General features: G+C 38.0%; 1 protein-coding gene across 2 annotated transcripts in view; it reads left to right on the forward strand.

Moving 5' to 3' along the window:
• Positions 1-3017: 3017 nt before the first annotated feature.
• The window catches only part of OLA1 (Obg like ATPase 1), a 94888-nt gene continuing 75118 nt past the window's right edge, over positions 3018-22787 (forward strand). Inside the window, exons 1-4 of one of the 2 annotated variants that reach the window (XM_015634577.1) lie at positions 3018-3126; positions 3358-3458; positions 5155-5298; positions 14106-14233. In XM_015634577.1, the coding sequence (XP_015490063.1) occupies positions 3358-3458; positions 5155-5298; positions 14106-14233 (373 nt within the window). In that variant the 5' untranslated portion in view covers positions 3018-3126. Of the gene's footprint in view, positions 3127-3357; positions 3459-5154; positions 5299-7869; positions 7932-14105; positions 14234-22787 lie in introns of those variants that run through there. The other variant, XM_033516161.1, reaches the window with a different exon arrangement.

Raw genomic sequence — 22787 nt, forward strand, 5'->3', positions numbered from 1 at the left:
CTATACAAAAGAATGAAAACGTGCAAATATAAAATGCAAAGGGTACTATGAATGAAAGTGTATAAAGAATGAAGTAAGTTTAGATTCTCTATGAAACCAGCCGAATCCAGAGCTAGAAGAACAAACACTATTGAACCCTATAAAATACAAAGTTTAAAAATATTGTATTCAAGCACAGTTCAGCTGTGTGATGACTACCTTTAAACTTCGCAGAACTCAATGAACACCATTTAGTTTAGACCATGCCCTTGAGTAGTGTTTCCTTTTGGTACTGAGTGTATTTATTACTGGGAGTCATCTGGCTCCCTTCAAGTGGCAGGGACCTGGGTAATTCCAAGCTGGGGTTTACAAAAGCAGCTGTGTTCTTCTCACCCCCCGGGCTGCACTGAATATTACCTGGTCACAGCAAGGATCAGGGGCTCTGTCTTTATTCTTTCAGTTCTACAAAACCGCTTATTTTTGCAGTTAACGGTGACTTTGCTGTAAATATATGTTCTGGGCAGCAGAAAGCAAAGACTGTTGGTGGCAGAAACAACAAACTGTTTTATTACTGTCCCTTAAACATTGCCTTTAATCAGGTAGAGTTGCTCCAGGGCTGTTTGGCTTCTGCACGTGATCCAGCTGTACAATAAGCTGTATTTTTGCAGTACTTCAGTGTTGGAGAGTTGACATTGAGATGATTGCTTTCTAGATGTTTGTGGTTTTTTCCGTTAAACTTATAAAACACGTTTTGTATGTAATATGGTCAAGATTATGATGGTTTAAACTATGTATGCCAGTTTAAAATGAGTTTTTCAGCATTATGACAGATTTGGATAGAAAATTCAGCCAAATAAGGCAAACCTTGACTTTAAAAGCAACTTGAAATCAAAAGCATGTAAGATGAAGTGTTACATGGCCATGAGTTGACTTCTAGCTGAAGGAATCAAATGCTTTGAAGTCCTGTATCTGCATTTAGTGAAGTGGCCATGCTAACTAAGTTAGATATAGGAACTATTGATGGGGAGAGGGGGAGGGGAGAAGCAGGCCATTATGTTAACATTATGTTAAATGAAGAGCATAAATTAAAAACTTATATTCAAACTTGCATATTTTTTTCACACACATCGCTGACTTTGGTACCATATATAGTCACACTGAAGTACAGCAACAAAAGTAGGCAGGATTTTAATTTCTTTTTCTCTTCCAGTTCAGCTGTTTTCCCCAACAGCTAAAATCAGAATTATACCTATAGTAGACTTTATTATTTGTGTCTGTATATATACAGAAACATATACATACACTTCTTTACTTCATGCATCAAACTACTTACGTCTTATGCCTGTATTGTGCTTACAAACTGGTAAATAAAGTATTTTTATTTTAAGAAGACAAAAAGTTCATAAACTGAGAACTATTGTGCCTAGATTGAACAACAAAATTATCTGATTAAATGTTTGGATTGTGGGAAAATTTAATAAGCAGAAAAGCTCTACAAAAGTAGACTTTCAGAAAGTTTGTGGCCATAGTAATAGAGGTAGGAAAATCCACCCTCTACTGTTGCTGTGAAATAGTCTTGCAAAATGTGACTTTCAGGACAAGTAGTGTCTTGAACTTTAGAAGGATGGAAAACTATCATGTTTTTTATTTTGTTCCTGAAAAGGAAACTAAATTTGGTTATCGAAGACTGTAATTTACGGATATGAAGGATGCAGGGTCTGTGCTGAATTTATTTATAAATAATTTATGTTAATTTCAATTTTACTGAATGTTTGGTGTAGTAATCCATTACCTTTATTCAACAGCTAAGTAACTGTATCTGAATCTGAACTAGAAATACTTTTTTCCCCTCTTAAGTGTATAGTGATAGCTTTTAAGACAACAGAAAGACCACACAAATACATTACCAGCAAGAATTGTTATTATCATTATACTAATAGAAAAACTTTGAGCAGATACAGCATTCTCTTCCTCAGTATTACTGTTGCAAAAAATCTCATGTCACTGAAATATGAAAGTTGTAACAGACATTTTTATGTATAATTTCAAATTAGGCTTAATAAAAGTGTCCTTTCTTTAAAAAAAATTAAAAATATGTTCAATATTACATTCCTTTGACTGTGATCGAGATGATATATATCTGATGATACTCTCACCTTGACTCCTTCACTCTGTTGTTTTTCAAGTTTAGAGAATTTTATCTTATGGCCTTAAAATAGGGCATGCTATAAGAATAGTTTTTACTGCCTTCTCTCCTTCAATTTTCTTAGCAGGCAACACTTGATGGTGCCTGTCTTTAATGGTTCAGAGAAGCAGAGTCTGAGTTAAAAAAAATGTCTAATTTTTTGAGGAGTCCTGATCTGACTTCTGTAACAAGTTCTGCAATTAATTTTTTATAGATTTTAAATGTTTCATCTGTTCTTCATAACCTATTTTATTCCTAGATTAGTTTATTAATTTGCCATGTATATTGTTGTAAATAATCACAATGTATACACAAGGGTCTCCTCCTGACCATACACCTTTTAATCTAGATAAGCATGCACAAAAATCTAGTGGTGTGCCTAAGTACCAGCGCTCCTTTGAATCCAGAAAGCCTATGGCACTTCTCTGGGTATTGGGCATTTCATATTCCAGCGCCTCCTGCTCTGGTGCAGGATTAATGCATTGGCAAACAGGACCTTAGCCTGGAGGAGGCTCAGCGGTGACCTTATCACTCCCTACAACTCTCTGGAAGGGTCAGCCTTTCCTCCCAGCCACCCAGTGACAGGATTAGAGGATACGGTCTTCTTGAGCTGTGCCAGGGGAGGTTTAGGCTGGACATTAGGAGGAATTTCTTCACAGAAAGTGTGATTAGATATTGGAATGGACTTCCCACGGAGATGGTAGAGTTGCCGTCCCCGGAAGTGTTTTAAGGAAAGACTGGATGTGGCACTCAGTGCCACGGTGTACTTCTCAACGTTGTATTTGGTCATATTACTGCGGGCGCTCCGCAGTTCCGCGGGCCGCGCTGTGCCGGGCGGGGCCGGGGCTTGGCCCCTCCCGCCCGGTGCGACCTTTGCCCCGCGGCGGCCCCACCCCTTCCGCCGGCGCGTCCGCGTGCGAGGGGCCGCTGGCGCCGTTGCTCCGAGGCGGCTCCGCGCCGAGGTGAGCCGGAACCTCGGGCACGGCCGCAGCGCCCGGCCGCAGGGAGCCCCGCTCGGCCGCCGCCCGCCGCCACCGTACCCCCGGGCGCCGCCGCCGCGCGGGTGTCTCCCTTCGGCTTCCCGGAGGCGCAGGCCCCGGCTGGGCCGCTGCGCCGTGCCGGGAGGGGACGGGGCGTGGAGGGTGCGCGGGGCTGTCGCGGGGAGCTCAGTGTACCCTCCTCTGTGTTTGCAGATGCCCCCGAAAAAGGGAGGCGACGGCGTTAAGTCACACCCGATTATCGGAAGGTTCGGGACGTCCCTGAAGATCGGGATCGTCGGGCTGCCGAACGTGGGGTAGGTGTTCGGGGACGGGCCGGGAGGCTCCTCGCTGTCCCCGCGTCTGCCTCTACGCCGGGGCAGGACCTGAGGCGCTGTCTGGTGCAGACAGATGGATACGAGCTGAGGGACACAAGTCTTGCTGCTCCGTAATGGACTTCCATCTTTATTTAGCTGGGAGTACTTGCAGGTGGAGCGACGCAAAACTGGCAGTGATAGGCAGGCGTGTACAAGTCTGGACAAGATAATAGTGAAGGGTTTAAAGAAAGGAAAAGTCTTAGTAATTGCTGAGTTTTATAAAACGCTCTGCCCTTTGCATTTCCCTGCTTCCACTGTTGTGTATGTCTAATGCATGTCTTTATGCAAATACTTCGGCACACGTGCACAGCAAATTCCTTTTATATTTTGGGGTTATGTGCACAGGAAGGGGTTAATTATTCGGTGTCATTAGCGGTGAAGGGTACTTTCTTGAAACTTCTTCAGAGTTTGTAGTAAGACAAACCTAAGTGACAGTTTGGAAGAGACGATGGAATGCTAATAATTGATTTCTGTCATGCTTCTCATCTGTATTTGTTATGGCTCCTCACAGGAGTTGTACTTGAAAAGGAGGATGAATTGATCACCTGGAGGATATACATGTAAAACTTTTTTGTATTAGTTTGTGTATCCTATTTACTAAGAGAAGGTCTCAACATTCTCTTAGTAAATTCTCTTTCTCTTTAAATCTTAAACAAGTTAAAAGCCAAACTTCTGTGCGTGTCTTAAAGCTGGAAGCGTTATTTTCTTATGTTTTCATTATCATTTGTTCTATTTTTCAGGGTGTAGCTAAGATGTACTCCATAAAGGAACTAATTAGCTGTAGCGTTGTACTACGTGTCAATGGGGATAAATAGTATTTTCAATTATATTATGATGTAACTTTGAAAGAAAATTGTTAGTGACTTTTGAGCATGTTGGCTGTACGCAGAGCAGCTCTGAAAAACACAACCTGAATATTTATTGGAGAAGATTTGTGAGTTAATAAATCAAGAATATCGCTCTTAATAAATGCCAGCTAACAAGATAATCTGTTACTTGGTTTAAGGGAAAGTATTCTTTCTTCCCCCTGGTAGAGTACTCGTAGGCTTGTTTCCACTGATATTTAACAAGAATGAAAATAGTGTGGTAAGGTATAGCTGTGTCTTCCTATGCACAAAAGATTATTTGTAATTGATTAACTAATATGGTTTGCTTTCTGTGCCACTTTCTCTTTTCATTGTTGACTTTTATTGCTTAGACACTGAAGTTGTGTTACAATGCAAATAAATCTGAAGGAACAATATACTTGTGGAAAGGGTGAGTCATGGCAAAACTGGTTAAAAAAAAAAGTTTCAAGCATCTTTACTAGTGTCTCACTGTACTTGAAGAAAGTGAGAAATAGCCAGTAGGGCTGTGCATTGCTTTTGACTTAATTTTTTTTTTTGTTTACATGTGTATGCAATGTACTTACTTAGGGGAGTTTTAAAGGATAGGGAAGAGAGGTAAACATCACTGGGTTTCAGTGGGGCATTTCAGATGCATGTGTCTTCTGCTAGAATCAGGGGAATGGTCACTGCTGTGGAAGTAAATGGAAAGCTCAGTATTGCTTTGGGTTACAACAAGATGTGGTTTAATCCAGTACTTTTAAATGCTTCTAAATTGAACTACTTTAAGAATGTTTGTATGTCGTTTATAGGAAATCGACGTTTTTCAATGTGTTAACAAAGAGTCAAGCGGCAGCGGAAAATTTTCCTTTCTGTACTATTGATCCAAACGAGAGTCGAGTACCTGTGCCAGATGACAGATTTGACTTCCTATGCCAGTATCACAAACCTCCGAGGTAATTTTTAATATTTTTCTTCAGTTAGGCAGCTGAAATAGTATTACTGAACCAAAAACTTTTTATAAAAAGTTTAATGTAACTGTAATGTCTAGAAGTTTTTGCCTGACATCTGTTTTAGAATGTGAAATTATATGTCTCCCTGGATTACACCTTTCCGATGCCCCCGATACGGCCTTTATTGTATCAGAGTGATAAATGTAGGAGCTCTCAGCCATTGCTCAGCACCATTTGGTGCTTGGTGTCCCTGTCTTTGAAGGTGGCTGCTCCCAGGTGTCTTGGAGGATCTTCTGAAGAGATTTGGAAAGTGAACAGTAGTGGACATACCAAACTTGTCATAAGGTTGCTCATTTGAAAGATTTCCACCCTATACTTTGAAATATTCAGAATATTGTATGTGCTGTATGTATATATATATGCCTATATATATACACACACACCTATATATATATAGGTAGCTAAACAACTGTCATTGCTAAATAACCTGTCATTATCCCTGCATCCTCAGGTATTTTGCAATAAGTTTTATGGGCAGTCTTTTTTGTCCTTGATTTTCTTTCTCTTTAGTAGGCTCTGCTACTTGTTCTGTGGTATCTCCTAGGATAGTCCTACACTACATCTCTTCTGATTCTTTTATTATTCTAGGAGTGTATTCATTTTGTCACATCATTTTTTTGCTATGGGCTGTAATCTGCTGTGTATGTTCCATGTGGAAACTTTTTTCTTAGCTTGAACAGCAAAATTTAAGGTGCTTTCAAAAAACAGAAGCTTAAATAGGGAATTGTGACTCATTTATTTTAATTTGCAGTTACTTGCAGAGATATCTTAAATCAAGTGAGTGTACATAAATCATAGGGCAAGCTAGCATGCATGAGTGTACTTTTTTTCAACTCTTAGGCCTCAATTTTAGTGCCAGATCTCACCCACAGTTAAAAAAGATTGATTAGTTGCTAACCAAAAGTCCATTTTCTGACTTAATTTTCAGGTCTAAAGAAGCTGTTTCCGTCTGTAACTATTGTGCAGTTTTAAAATACTGCATTAACATGAAGCTGTTTGTTCAGGTGGATTGTTATAACATGTTATCTTGTTTTTCCTGCTCAAGTCAGTGTTAAGTATGATGGTTACTGCATGGATCTTAAAAACAAAACTGCTGAATTAGAGGCAGAACTTTCAGGCTGTTGACTGTGCAGAGATAGTGGTGGCATTTAAATTTGGTTGACAGTTTTCTTCTAGCTTGTACTATTAAGGCTGCTTTGGCCATGTCAGTAATACCTTTTTCTTCTCACTTAGCTATGAGCAGCTACTCCCAAATTAATAGTTGAAGTGACAAAGAGATTATTACCTCTCCCCTCACCCTGCCTTTGGCCATCTATCTTTACAGGACAGGGAGTATTGTAAATACTTGTATGTTTGTTCTGTCTAGCAAATTATTCTTCTCTCCCTCTCCCCTCATCACTCTAAAATATTAATGAAAGTATTTTTTAATTTTATTTTACTGAGTCTGCATTCAGTAAATATACTGATTTTGATAACAAGTTGTATAATCAGCTTTTATTTGAAGGGTCTTTTGACTTTCTACAGACATTTGTTATTTAAAGTTGGGATGGATGTGGGCATTAGTGAATAGTACAGCTCCTTATTAGGAGTTCACTTATGCTGCTTATATGACTTTTGTATTTCACTGTAACAGTAATAAAGCAGAGATAATTAGCAGTAGTCCAGTACGACACTAGACTGAAGGAGCTTACTGAGCTGTTTGTGCTTGTCTGCCTGAGACAAACTCAGGAAAAGAAGGCTGCAGTCACAAAGATAGGCTACTGAATTGTAATTTAAATGTCTTAATTTCTCTGCATAGTCTTGATTTTGTTCTTCATCTTTATGTAATATGTTCTGTGGTAATTTTCTACTTGTTTAGATTAGTAGATGTAATCCATCTGTGCACACAGAATGTTTATAAACAGTGAATTCTCTTTAAATTGGACTCTTGTCTAGCCTCAAGATTTTGTCTTTCAAAGTCTAAAGCATTTGGATTTTTATTTCCCATATGTTACACTTAGTCTTCACAGAACTGCAGTCATTGTTGGGAGATGGGGAAAAGCATTTTGTCTTGGTGACTTTGTCTTAACTGAGATAGTGTGGTAGGACGAAGTGATTGAGCCTTGGTGCCTGCCGTGAGCTGGGAGAGGGACAGGGCTGGGCTGGCAGTTGCTGTCTGTCCCACTGAGCTGGGATTGCTCTGCTGTAGTGAGACTGACTCTATTGCCAGGGCCTCACTGGTATGAGTTGTGGCTCTTCTGGAGGAAGAGTTGGGATCTTCAGGTACAGTTTGTTGCTTGAAGATCCATTCCTCCCTCCAAAAGAGGAGAGCCTCAGCTTGGTTGGGACTGACTGTTGTGCTGTTACTTGTTAGACCATACTGAAACCTGACTGATAATAACTGGAAATGAAATTGTTTGTACATGAAATCACATAGGCAAAAATTTAGAGACTGTTATCAACAGGTAGATCTGTACTTAATCAATTAAGGTGCACTGGCAGAACTTGTAACCTGTGCTTTTTTTCTTTCTGCAGCAGTGGGATGTATGTGACTGTTGACAATAAATAAGTTGAATGATATAGACTGTACGCAGAAGGTGGGCTCTAAGAACTTACAGTAAAAGCTATGTTGTTGCCAAATGATATAGATGATTTCTTTGAGCTTTAGTGTTATTACTACTTGCTTTTTGATATGAATGAAACTGGGTACTAAAAAAAATATTAATATATTAAACACAATTCTGAATGCTTGTTATTTTAAGGTATTTGTTTATAATGTGTTACTAACTTTATGTATGTATTTAAATTACTTATTTTTTTTCTTGTGAATTTCATACAATGCTCAGTGAAAACTCATTTGTTACATTGTGCCCACACAGTTTTCTCAGAAAGGAGATGGCTGATTTTTTATTTTGTTGTCCTCCTACCCCTGTTACTGCAGTACAGGTACTTTCAAGCAAGGTTTTACAAACTAATGATTGGATTAGTTCTGGTTTAGTAACTGGAAAGAGAGTATTTTCTGTAGACTGATTCACTTCAGCAGGAACTAAAGCAGAAAGGTGTATTTTCCCCCACCTATCTATGAATACTAAGTAGGTAGCAGGATAAGGTCTGCTAATTCTGTAATGGAAAAGAGATGTTTTTCATCTCAACAAGTAGCTCCTGACATGAAAATTATGACATGGAAGCCAGAAAGAGTTGCTCTGTTAACTGCAATTAATATTTTATGGGACACAGAGTGTTTAGGAGTGATGGGTATCTCATACGAAAAAACAACTGTGTATATAGTACATCTGAAGAAATTTTAGTAATTTAATAAAAGCTTTAATAAAGCTATTTTTTTGTGTATTTTTTGTTCTAAATTTAATTAAAATGCTGCTTAATCACCTTAAACTTAGAACTATTTTTTTAGTGCAAGTATGTCAAACTCAAGTAATTTGAACAGTGATTTGTGTCCTGACAAACAGCTTGAAGGTCTCTGGGTGTACGTACCCACCAGTCTTAGCCCATAGGTCCACAACCTATTGCCACAGTTCTAGTGTGCTGTGCCTGACCAGGAGATGTGCCTCAGGTGATGCTGGAGTCCTGCCTCAAAACGATTTTCACTGAGGTGGTAGAGGAAACTGCAATTTCCTCTTTATTTCATTGATTTTTTAACCCAGTAATCTCCTCACTGCAATTAATGGCATTTTTTCTGCCTTAAGCTGCATGACAGAGTAAAAGAAGTATTCCAGAAGAAGCACTGTAGACCTAAGGTAATTAACATAAAGCCTAACTGTAAGTGATTACACCTAGTAACTGCACTGGCTGATAGGAATCAGCCTGTCTGAAAATATTAATAAAAAATTGTTTTTAAAGAGTTATGTTTCTGCTTCCTCCCTTACTTAAAATCAGGTGAAATTATAAGCAGGAGTGTGTCGAGAGAAGGGATGAATCAAATTACTTAAGAAGTTGTCAATATTTATTTCATTCCTTGTTTGCACTTGTGAGTTGCCTTACACACGTTCACAAACACAAAGCTTATTGCAACCACAAACATTTCTATTCCACCTAGACTATTTCTTATCTATCTTGGATGTCCTTTTCAAACTTAAATTTTAAAGCAATTTTGGTTATCTCAAAGGAGAATAATGTCTAAATTGCAACTCCTCCTCTTCAACTCTAACAATGTCTGTTATGCTTCAGGATCTCTGTCTTTTTTGTCAGCAGATTGCTTTGATTTGTTTTGTTGCATTGCAGATTGATAAAATTAATTAATTTGGATCTTTAGTTCTCAAGTCCTGGTTACTGAACTAAATCTGAGTAAATCCCACTGCTGTCTAGATTGTGAAACTCCTCTGCAATATTAAATGAAAGTTCCCTTGAACTCATTGTAGGATGGCAAACTCAGATACCTTATAAAGTTTTCAAGTCAAAATTATGTAATCAGTTGCTGGAAAGCATTTTGTAGAAACCAGCTCAGCAGTGGGACTTTCTGAGGGACATCATGTGGGACTGTGTTTAAAAGGAGGGTTTATGTAAATGGAAACCACGTGTAGTTTCAAAGTGAGAGATCAATAACTTTTAGCAGGCTGGAACTCCAACATATTAGCATCTGTAAAAAAAAATCCCATTTTTTTAAATAGAAAATTACTGGAAATGGGTAACTATATCCTGTTGTTAATGTTCTTTTTCCTTAGGTTGTACTGAGTTTGCCTGCTCTTCAGTTCTGAGCCTGTCTAAATCGGCTGGGCTGTGATGTGTGTTTTAGCATTGCTTATTTGCCAGCAGTGAATGAAAAGTCTTAAGTAATGATGACTTGAGCCATCTTTTCTGCCTGATGGGAGAAGGCAAAATTTAATTAGTTGTATTTTGTTGGTGTAATAACTTACTGAATAGTTTGAGAACGTGGGTGTTTGGTACAGGACATGGAGTATGTGTTGTAATCCACACTGAATCTCTTACCTTGTTATAATTCATATAAGCACAATTTAATTAGCAGATTTTTCACTTCTGGTTCATGTGTCATTAGCTTCAAGGCTTGTTTGTCAGTACCATGGATAAAATGCTATTAATGAAATCATTCTTGCATAGAAATAAATGACCAGGGTTTATCTGCAGTACCTAGTTTTTTGGAAGAAGACTCCTTTAGCTGCCCAGTGAGGGGTTCTGCTTACATTGGTCAAAACTGCTTACAGGATTGATTGCAGGAGCTGTAATTGGGAGTACACTCTCCTGGAAGAGGGAGTTCCAAACTGTTCTGTTTGGAAATGAGCCAAAAATAGCAGTGAGGACAGACTGAGATTTGAATGGCTCTCAAAGAGATTGTCACAATATACATGTTCTCTTTCTGTGTTGCTGGTTTTACTTCATGTCATTCTTGAATGGTAACAGATGACTCTTAAGTTGTATGAATTTTCAGAAAGGAAGAAGGATTTCTCTTTTCTGCAAAATATGTCACCCTACAGGTGCATAAGCTTCTTATCCCTGAAAATGCCCTAACCACTGGACTGCAAAACTGTATTTTGTCTGGCCCAGTGAGTCTTGTGCTCTTTACTGCAGGGTTGCTCATACAGCGAAGGTGGTACACTAACACAAACTTAATGCTAATGGTTTTCAAAGTGAGGTAAAAAATCCCTACTCAAGGATTTTATATATATTATTAAAATACAGAGCTACTTCTGGATTTGGTGTTCTGCTTCATATTATAAATCCTTGTGACGTGCTTTATGGTAGATCAGTGTTGCACTGATTTGTACAAATGATCAGTTGATGCCACCTGTTCCTGATGATCATTTGAGACTCAGTGACATTATGCTAATGCTGACTAACGAATCTTAAGAAATGGAAATTAATTTGTTTAGAGGAGGAGAAAAAAAAGCAAAATACAGTTAAGTGTTCAATAAACCTTATTCAAGATGCACAGTACTTTCCCTCCATTCTCTGCAGTGTTTTCAATTTATTTAGTTTCATAATGTTTACTCATTGTCCTTCAGCGTACAGGCAAGTGTGCCTAGCTTGTGCCTTTTTCTGCTTTTCTGTGTATTCATCTTTCTGCCGTGAAACAGAGATTTAGACCCCGGAAGGTGTCTGTCGTGGGGATAGTTTTAATTTGCTTGGAATGTGAGCTTTGTGGTATCCGAAGTGAAGGTGAGAAAGCCCCTGGGAACCCACACACTTCAAAGGTCTCTTGCTTGTATTACTTAACTGTGAAAGAAATGTGCTGGGGTTTTCTTTCCATTGTGCAGCAAATGAGCTTGATTCTGGTGATAGTGGCCATCTGCATATGAAGGTATCTGCCTTGCCCTAGTGTGGCATCTTTGTAGTGAAAGTGTGAATTGTTCTGATGGCTAGCCAGGAGCTTAATCCTACCAGAAGGGTGAGAGGGGAGCATGTTTCTTACACTGCCCTTGTTTTCCTTAAAACAGTTTAAAATGACAATGGAGAAGTGCTTTAAAGAGTGGCATTTTTCTGTCTTGCTTCTGAGTGAGTAGTTATGAGGCAAAAAGCAAGGACTGAGAAGTTGCCCCAGGTTTCTTCTGAAGTGTGTTAAGTTCTGTTTGTATCATGCAAAAGGAGTTACTGGGTTAATACATTAATATTTATTGGCTTCTGTCTTCAGAATGAGAATTACTCTTGGTAGTGTCTTAAATAAGAGTTTGTTCTATGTTTATATACTAGTAGTTAAAAAAACATGGTGGGACAAAAATGTGAAATGTGCAAAATTGCTTTACTTCAGAGTGTACTTATATTCCTGTTATTTTGACTGCATTCCACAGCATAAACTTGCAGCACACAATATCTGTCTTCCCAAGGATGGGCCCTTCTTTTCGTGGGCCTAGTGAATCTTAAAGTCACTATTGTGTTACCTGAATTTAAGTAACATACTGTATTGTGTTACATAATTGCTTCTTTCTAAGTACATCACAAAAATATTAATTACATGAAATTAATTTCATAATCATTAAGGTCCTAGTTTATTATACTGGACAGGTTTAGTGAACTTTGAACTTCATCTTCACAAACAGAAGGATTTAGTCCAGATCTTGTATTGTGACATTATTTTACTTGAAAGAAATAATTTTTCTTTGGAAGCGTTAGAGCAAGATTGAAAACAAAACCTTTAGGTCACCAGTCTTCCAGAAATAATTGATAAAATCAAACAGATTCTAGTGAATCATCTCTCCCAGATTAGAGAGTTGATTTGAAGTGAGGAAGCACGTCTGCTGATTTATTTGCAGTCAAATAGAAGTGGGGTAGCACCAAAGGAAAAAAAGCTGGAATATTTTGTTCTACCTAAGTCAGTTGCTCAGAGCAGGGACAATGATCCATAGATTTCTGTAACTACATTTTTTTCTCTCTGGGCTCTAGCTGCCATACCAGGCACTGTGGTGAGAGAAGGGTGATTTTCCTGCTGGTGGAGTTACAGATTCGACAGCAGTCATGTTGTCAAATATTTCAGTATTTGAAAAAACCTATTTATCAGCAAGTGGTCATACTAATGAAAATAAAGCTCGGTTTGGGCTGTGGACAAAAAAGATTTCAGAAGTGTAATACTGCCTAGGTCATAGCTTCATTCTCACCTTTGTGGTTGTTTCTCTCTGTGGGCAGCACTGCATAGCTCATGTGGGCTTCAGGGCAGTCACATCCCTCCCTCTCCGTGGAGGTGTGAAAGCTGTGGGTTTGGCTGTTTGCTGCTGTACTTACTGCCAGTAAAATAGTGAGCTGCTGTATTAGCCCTAGAGTGGTCTTAATGAAATATAATGGTGATGAAGTGTTTGAAGGGAATGAACTACTCTTCCAGCTATTTATTTTGGAGCCTTCAAGCTGGAGATCTTGAGATGATGGTGGGCAGTTTCTGGCTGTTCGTAAGTGAGGGATTTGCAGCATTTCAGTGTGGTTCTGTCTTTGCCACTGTCCATGATGTTGATGTTATTTGCATAGAGCATATGAAGGTGCTTTTAGTCAACACCTTATCACAAAATTCTAGTGGTTTCTTTGGGTTTCTTCCTTTCTTTAAGAAGTATTTGGTTTGGAGTATACATGAAAAGTTTAGTGCCCATTAAGTTATTTGTTCATTTTTTAACAAGTTGAGAATTTGTGGAGGATAGAAGGTTTGCAGTTTGTAAATTTCCCATAACTTTAAAAGCTTTTTTCTGTTTTTGTCAGCTAATTTTGATTTGATGACTATACTGTTAGTGCTGTATAAAATGTCATGTGAATGTCTGCTTAACCCTTTGCTGTTCACTATGGTGGAAAACATCACAGTTGTTTATATTAAAATACCACCTTAATTTACCTGCTTTTTTTTCCAAATTGTTTGCATAACCCTGATCACTGCTAATTTTAATCAGCACTGTATTGAAAAAAAAAAAAAAAGTGCTGTTCTGAGAAGGTTACATAACCCACTGAACTAAATTGTGACCCTGGAAGTGTGCAATAGCAGAGTGCAGTGGGCTTTTTTGTCTTATCTCTTTGGTCCTGAGAAAACTGTGCATTACACGACATATTTATGCCTCAGTCTTCCAGGCCTGCTTGATTATTGTATAGTTGTCTTTATGATTCCACACTTCAAAACTAGTTTGCTTAATTTTACATAAATATTTACAGAGAACTTAGAGAATGGATGTTTTACATGGGATGGGGGGAATTTTGTCTTATGCATTCCATACTGTGATGTTTAACTTGTTCCAGAAAAGAATTGTTGGATTTTTATGTTCTGAATTTACTTCTGTGCCAAAAACTTCGGCTAATATGCTTTAGTAATGAAACTTCCAACTTTTATATTTCAGCAAAATTCCAGCATTTTTGAATGTGGTGGATATTGCTGGCCTTGTGAAAGGAGCCCACACTGGACAAGGCTTAGGAAATTCCTTCTTGTCTCACATTAACGCCTGTGATGGGATCTTTCATCTGATGCGTATGTAAACTTACCTGTTTTCTCTAGCTTAAGAACAGAATTGTTGTACTGTAATAACTGTGGAGCAAATATTCATTACAATTTAACTTCTACCATTAAATTCAAAGCCATCAGGTATTGGGTTTTTCCAGCCAAGACAATCCTCATCCTCTGCTGTCTAACAGGTACACCTTTCTTCATTAGCCTCGTACTGAAGAATTAATAAGAAACTGGGTTTTTGGAAATCTGCAGTAATGATTTGTATTTTCTTTTGCCAGCAATACATGGAAGTTTATTTATTTAATTTCATGAAGGAGGAGGAATGGAATGTGTTAATAAAAGGCAGAAATGGAAGTAGAAATCTTCTGCTTTTGTAAATCCTTAAACTTTGCAGATCCTGAGAGAATGAAGTTTCCTTGTTGACTTTTACCAAAAAAGTAAACAGGGTTTGGTCCAAGTTCCTGATGAACTGTGTATCTTTGGGAACCAGTGCCCTGAAACCAACAGTCAGCTTTTAGCCTGGTGGGTGGACGCTGAACACTGAATCTCTGGAGTCACAGTAGAAAGTGGTTTAAGAAGAACTCAGGCAGGCTGCTCCTGTTCAAGGGCAATAGGCAGGGGACTGGAGGGTGAGACTTATATGCCAGCAAGCTGGAAAGAAGATGGTGTTAAAGATGAAGAGAAGAATGTTAAAATGGTAAGAGGAGCTGTAACAGGAAGTGATCTGGATATTGTGCATTTTCAAAGCATGAAAAATTCAGTATTTGTTTTCATTTTATCTTGATCTGGAACACATTTTCACCTTTAAGCACTGAAAGTGTTGCCCTCTGTCTTCATGCTGTTGTGATATGCACTACTATTGCCTGTGGTAATGGCCAGCATGGGAAGCAGAGTCCTTCAGAGAATTGGTCTTTTTTGTTTTATGGATACCAGGCATGAAGTCAGAAGCAGGTCATTGTGGATTTGTGCTGTAGACTTCTAGCTCCGGATGCCTGAGTGTAATATTGAAGAAAGGTTTGTTAAGTTTTGACTTAGCTTGGTTCAGCTGGTAATTTTGCAGAAAGCAGTTTGAGAATTAACCAAGTTATATTGATTAAGGTAACAATAGGTAAAAAAATGGCTTGATAGGAATGGAGTTGAGTTTGATGAGACAAACTTTGGGTAGGTATTTCATAGTTGTAGTCTGAAAGGCTTAATCGTTTTTTCTTTATTTATTGAGGATGTGTTAAACTGCATTCTCTTTAGGACGGAAGGTTTATTTGTGGGGTTTTTAGCTGCTATAACAATACACTGCTGTTACTTCTTTGTGTTCTGAGATGTTTTTTGGAGAAGGCCTGTTGCCTGACCACAAGGTACACAGGTGAGCTCTTACATGGCATAGAGCTGAGGAGAATGCTATCTGTTTCCACCTGGCTGGCTAATTCTCTACTTTTCTTTCCTTTATTTAAAAGGAGACAATACCCCCATCTTCAAATGGCTGTGTATTTTCAATCTTCAAATTTGTATATCTTCATTAGAATTTTCCTGAGATATATGGTTTCCATTAAATCAATAAAAACATTGCTTATGTGCTTAAGGTATATTTCAATATATGCAAAGAAACGGGCAACACATGGCAACCACACGTGGTAGGGCAACAGGAGAAGTAAAAGGAGAGTCAAGTTTGTGTTGAGCACTGCTGTATTTTTATAAATGATACATGATTAGTGACAGTATGAAGTAGATTCTCTTTGCTCAGCAAACAAGACAATTAAGTTTTCCCTTGCAAAATAGAGCAATCCACGCTTGTGTTTTGATACTTTCTACAGATTTTTTTTCTGTAAAACTACACAAACTGAAAATGATATACTGATATTTTTACTAAACCAGTTGGTCTCTATACACTTTAAAAGAAAAATTTCAGATTTTATCCTAGTTTCTTAGGGGTAGGGGTGTAATTTAGTTTTGGTCACACCTAGTTATGAAAACCTCAGACAGATATACTTGCTTACTTACTGAATGAGTGAATGGGGATTTAATTTTGAAATGGTTGACTATCCTGGATAGTGGTGTTTGCAATCCCATGGTAAGGTACTTTCGGCTTTGTTCATCTTCCAAGATTCACAGTTTAATTTGAAACATTTCTGACAGTTCTGTTCTCCATGTTTCAGGTGTACTGCAGTTTTAACTGAGCCAGCAGTGTTTTTTGAGGTGACAGAAAGCAGGCTGTTTGAAGGTTATCATAGTGTTTCTTCCCCAGTTTAATGGTTTTAGCCACCTTTCAACTTTTATGGCAGATTGGTCACAAGTTCTTGTAGCAAATTATTTTCTTTGTATGGTGAACTGTAAATGGCAACTTAGTTACAAATGTAAATTTACAAATTATGCTTAAACAATACTTCAGTGAGGAAAATGGTAGATACCATTATTTAGTCCCTCTCTGCTATATCTCTGTCAAGTTTTTGAACATACTGGATGTTAAACAGCCTCTTCATGTTTTTGAATTTCTCTTCCCACTGATATTCTGCAGTCCTAGTTTTCTAGAAAATAAGTTCCACATTTTTCTCTTACTTTTAGTTTCTTTAATGAAATCCAGCCTTTCTCTTCAAAGGTACAGGACTTGGGAGGAAGCTTGTCTGTAAAAGTACTTTGCTATCAAATGCTCCTTTTCAATTAATAAAAAAAAATCAGGGTTGGATGCCCAATGTTTAAAGTAGGGGAGGCAACATTGAGTTTTGTTGAAGAATCTGAGAGCTCACCTGTACAATCCACTGGTGTGCCAGTTGTGCAGAGGATCGTGTGAGCTGCCTGCGGTGACTTGGTGCTGGAGGAGTGCAGGCAGGTAGGGCTGGGAAGCTCCTGCTTTGCTCCTCTGGAAGTGCTCTGACTTCACAGCAGAGGAGCTCCAGCTGCCTTTTAGCAGCAGGATGGGGAGTTTGGTAAGTGATAATCCGTGAAATCTTGTTCTTTGTGGTAGGAGTGAAAGAACTATGAAGCTAGGTAAACATCCCCTGGGGTGTTACGGAAGTGACTGGTGTGACCAATGCGAATGGGTTCCTAGAGAGCTTTAATTGCTTTTACTCCAGTTTTACATTTGTTAAAACTGGAAGTGTTTAGTCCACCCCCTGGTTCTGCCTCCTTCGGGGTTTTAGGTAACTTCTAAAGCTATTTATCATTACTTAAAGCTTCGATAGCTATGGATCATGTCAGTTGAGTGTAGTCTATTCTTACTTGAAAAAAAGCACTAATCAAAACTGAGTTTGACAATATTTTTGCTGATTTTTGCTCAGCATTTAAAATCAAGTTGACTTTATTTTTTTACCATCATGAAGGTTAATGGTAACTTTTAGTAATACTGCCGGTGTTTTGATTTGCCCACAAAAATCAAAGTGATGAAAGTTATTTAACTGAGTAAGGTACATCCTCCTTTTTCACTTATTTTTTTGACTTCCTGTAAAAATGTGTGTATTTTCTATATAAAGATGCAAATCATCTGTACCTTTTATATACTTGAGGCATGATGTGTTCTTTCCCTATGTTCTCTAACAAGAAGTCATACGTGCTGATTGCTGCTCCTGGAATCTGACTGCTGCTGAGAGGAGGCATGTGAGGATATCACTTAGCCACACTCCACTGCACTAACATTTCAGTGAACAAAGTATGACTTACATCTCATCTTTCCAGCATGTGTGTTCTGTGCTTTGGGAATCACAGTGGCTCAATTTATGCAGCTGTAGCTTGGCTCTGTCACTTCTAATAGCTGAAGCTCCTTTTTCATCTTTATAGTGTCAAAACTCACCTTGAAATGATGTAAACATATGTCTTAAAAAAAAATTTGTGTTGTCTTTGACATATTTTGGTTCCATTTTTTGAAGATGCTTTGATTTTGTTTTATATTACTAAGTGTAATTGACACCTGCTAAAAAAGGTTTGCCTGCTTACAAATACAAACCTTTCACTGCTTAGCTACCAAACTTAAAAATGTCTGCACATATCAAACTTGTTAGTGTTACACAATCAAGTTGTATTGTTGTGTGCTATTGAGTTATATGATAGTTCCTACTGAAATTTTATCTTCTTATTTATTGTTAGAGCAACTGAATTAATGTTTAATAAAACAATTGAAATAGCTCTTAGTTCAGCTGAACTTTCAGTTGGCTTTCAGTAACTTCTCCATATTAAATCCAGAAATTGTGAAAGCTTTCCAAATTGACTGACAGTTGTGTCTGTGTATTAGTCTAATGCTTGTGGGTTTTTTTGTTTGTATGTTTGTTTGGGTATTTTTTTGGTTGAATATAGTATGGTGTATTGATTTTGAGAAAAGGCTTTGCATAGGAGATTTTTCTGATCACGGAGTTATGAATATGGTGTTCCTGTGCTCCTATCAGAAAAATCATCACCAAAAGTGAAATAATTTGTATTTGCAAGACTGTTTTTGCATTGCAGGTTGCGGTTTCAGAATGTCAGGTCACAGAAAAAAAACAAACTAGGAGTAATTGTCTTAGGCCATGTGTTACCTGTCTTTGAATTTTACTTCTCCACATTGCAGTACTATGCCCACTGCCTTGGAAGAGAAGGGAGGCGATTAATATTTATGGAGATACATAAGAATTTGCTTATCATTAGTTTTTCCTCATTAAGAAAAATGCTTTTGTTGCAGGAGAGGAGGATTTTTCAGAGGTTGCTTAGCTGTGTTTTACTTCGGAGATTTTATTCATGTAGATCTCCTCCCTGCAGCAGCAGTTTTGTACCTGCAGGCAGAAACAGAATGCACATGTACTGAATGATCCCTGGTTGCATCTCATCAGGTCTTTGCAACCCTCTTGGTGCTGTACCACATTCTGTGGTAGTGAGCAAGTCTGGGGACAGTTCCTTCTCAAGGCAGGTGAAGTTAAGCTCTGAGGCAAACAACATTCTAGAGGGAATTCCATATGCATACAAGGCTTTACCCCCCCTTTGTAATGTGAAATAAAAGGAAGCATGTTTGAATAAACTCTTTCTTTTTTTTTTTTTTTTTTCCATTTGGATGCAGTATTCAATTTGAGGCAAAAAACCCCCCCAAAAATGCCTGATAAAAAAGGGATTTGAAGAGACAATGAGTCATGGAAGACTTACTCCAAAGAAGTACTGCCTTGACACGAGATTTCTTGGAGGGAAACAGATGGAGTTGTCTTTAGTGTCATGTACTAGCTTCAAGCCATCTTGGAGAGCTAGTGCTGTCCAATGCTGTTGGATTTTTCTTGCTGGATCCAAGGATGGAAGCACAGCAGACTTTTTGCTCAGAAATAATGTTGGTAGAGAGAAGAAATGCTTGTACAGACAGCTATCTGCTCAAAGAAGCTTCTTGAGAAGTAACCATTGGATTGTTTTGTTAGTGCAGTACCCAGCAGCCAAGGCAGTGGATGTAGATGAAATTGAAGTAGATTAGGAGCCAGAGCAAGCATCACAGTGGCTCTTGTCATTTGTATGTGCTTACTCTTAGGATGAAGGCTGATGCTTAAAAGCAGTTGTTTGTAGAAGGATCTGAAGAGTAGAAAAGAGCCTTGTATGTATGTGCTTTGGATACTAGTACATTATTGTCCAAAATGTTGACAGTGGGATTAAAGGACCAGCATGGGATTCTTGTGAATCTTCTCTCATGCAGTTTCAAGTACTACTACTTTGAAACCTACACCTGCAAGAGCAAGGGAGACATTTTGTGCACCAGCATCCTGTTTGATAGATCAGAGCCAGTGCAGGATCAACTAGCTTAATTTGGCCAGCTGTGGAAAACTTAACTAATCAGATTTTTCACTTAGGCAAGAAGATAATTATAGGAAGGGCAATAACCTTGTGTGCTGAAAAATTGCAGAAGAACATTGCAAGATCTGTTATCATCCTTGAACATAATGTTAGTGTGTTTGAGATGCGGGAAATCCCATTATAAAATCACCCAAATCTCCTGTTTTATTGCTCATGTTTTTTTTCTTTTGATGTGTGTACATGAACAAAATTTGTAGGTTTGTACCTCAGAGCTGTTTGCAGTATTCTGTTTGCAGCTTTGTCTCCAACAGAGGAATTAATTTGTTTTCCTGGGCACGTGGGTGCAGATTGTGGAATGGGTGCTGGAAAATTGTCATCACTGTAGTGTAGTAGCCTTTGTCTTTATTGAACAGTGAATTACGTTGCCAGACTAAATGAAACTGATACCTGAGCTTAATCCATATTCCTCTAGGGCCATGTAGTTACAGTTTAAAGCACAAAGAAACTCAGGTAAGTGTTCAAATAGGTTTCATTCTCAAATTTCTCACGAGTAGTTGTTCTGAGACCTGAATGAGCCTCCTCAAATTTATGGATATTAGGAGCAAAAATTTGTATGTATCATATTAATCTGTGATAATTAAATAAATGTATCTCAAGGAAATACTTCTTCAGATAGAGCTATGAATGTTCAAACATTGTTATTAATCAAACAGTCCAAAATTTGTTTTATGTCAAGGTTGCCTCTTGATGTCACAAATTGAATTTTGATTGTATAGTACCTACAAGGTTTCAGTCTCAAATATTGTAAAGTCTGTAATTTTATTTAATTGCTTATTCTCATTGAGAAGGAAAATTACTGTTCTTGCATTCTTGTCTATCCTTTATCATAGTTTGATAATGCTAGATTTGTTAGTATCATGCTAATTGAAGTGGCAGTGGATTTTGGAACCCACTTCGTCATTCATCTTTAGCATAATATCCTGTGCCTCTTTATGTCCAGTTTCTTTTTTGTATCAGAACAGATGAAAACATAAAATTTCCTGTCTAAAGGCCACCACCCTTGCTAGAGTAGCAGCATCTAATGCCATTCTATTTATAGATGGAACTTGTTAAGTTTCCTCAGCAGGGACTTAAAGCTATGACCTCGTAGGCCAGAAACAGGAGAGCTACCTACTGAGCTACAAGGGCAATCTCTCAATTCTAAAGAATACATAGAAAATTTCTAATATACTGTACTGTGAGTCATAAAGTACTTGACCAGTAAACCCTCCCTCCCCTGAGAATAAAGACCAGGCAGACTGTCTTTACTGAGTCATTGCTATTATTTGACCTACAACTACTTTTATTATAGTTCTGTGTGTGTGATTTGGCAGGGTGTAATTGCTATTTAGGCAATGCAGATGAGTTTTTTCTCTGTAATACTTCAAAGGAATTGTCAATGTGTGATAGAGTTGGGGTGTTCAGGTGACTGTTTCTGAAATACATGTGTACCTGTTTGAGTGGGTGTCTTTGCTGATGGTGTAGAGTATTCTGACTTTTTAAAAACAGTGATAGTTTATTAATAATTTTTTATTTGCTGTTTCATGGACTTTCTTGAAAGCTTGAAGGGAAATGTAGTGTAGATGGATTTGTTTTGTTTTTCTAATATGAAGTGTGAAAGCCTGTTTTCCTTTGGTCAGAGGAAGGCTATCTCAGAAAAGGTAAAGTAACAGTTTTTTGCAAAAAGATAAGTGGCTGAGTGTTTTCACTTTAATTAGCTGCATGATTGTATCAGAAAGGTGAGTAGTCTATAAACTGAGAATATTATAGCATCCCTTTCAGAAAGTTGCTTTTGAGAAAGTAGTTTTTTTTTGTTTGTTTAATGCAGAGTTTTAAGGAAAACTTTAAATTAGAGAGGTTCCAGGAAGCACTTCTGTTTCTCAGTTGAATTGTAGATGCTTCCTAACACAGCTGAGTACGTGGGCTGCCCTGGGTTTGTAAATGGCTGTAGGAGTTGGCTGTTGCTGCTTTGGAGGTGAATGTGCAGGTGAGTCAATACCAGGTGAGCTGAGGTGATAGTTTCCAAGGCTTATGTCACTTTAGTATTAAAATAGACAAGGAGCAGTTTACATATCTGATTGCTGTGTACTGAACAGTGGAGTCACTACTGCAAGTGAAGACCAGGAGGGACCTGCCTTTGGGTTTCTTATTATGGCTGCAAGTTACTTTTCCTAGACAAACTAAACAAGGCTTCTGGGTTAGTTAAAATACGCTGTTTTAAGACTTAATTAATATATACTTCCTTTTTGTTCTGTATCAAGCAAATTTGTCTGAGATCCTTGGGTTGTCAGTGCCTTTATCTTTGCCTACGAGAGTTTATGACGCTGTTTAATAAAATAACAGAAAAACCTCTGGTTCAGTTTCCTTTCAGAATTGCTGTTTATTGAAATAGCCTGGTTTCTATAACAGCAAGAATGCCACTTTCAGAAAAATAGGTGTCTGTCCTTTTTCAAGTCATACATTGTGCCAGACTTGTACGCTGGATGGGACGGTCTTCCACAAGCTGAAACAGCTCCATACTCTGACACCTTTTCTCGTGGATATGCTGCCAGTACTGCATATATTCTTCTGTGCTGTTGGAACTGATTGTAAAACCATGTATTAAAAGGGGTTTTGGGTCTTAAAAATAACTGTATTCTTCTTGCTGGGTTATCTTAAAAATAGGTAATTTCTCTAATCAGATTTAATATGTAATACAGCAAACAGTCATGCTGTTCTAGCTGAGGGAGCATTAAGCTGAGATTGGTAAAATGAAAGATGTTTGTAAAAAGGCAGCCATAAAAATATGCCAGTTGCATCCTTTTTTTTTTTTTTT

The sequence above is a fragment of the Parus major genome, chromosome 7 (assembly GCF_001522545.3).
Source record: "Parus major isolate Abel chromosome 7, Parus_major1.1, whole genome shotgun sequence".
Classification (NCBI taxonomy): Eukaryota; Metazoa; Chordata; class Aves; order Passeriformes; family Paridae; genus Parus; species Parus major.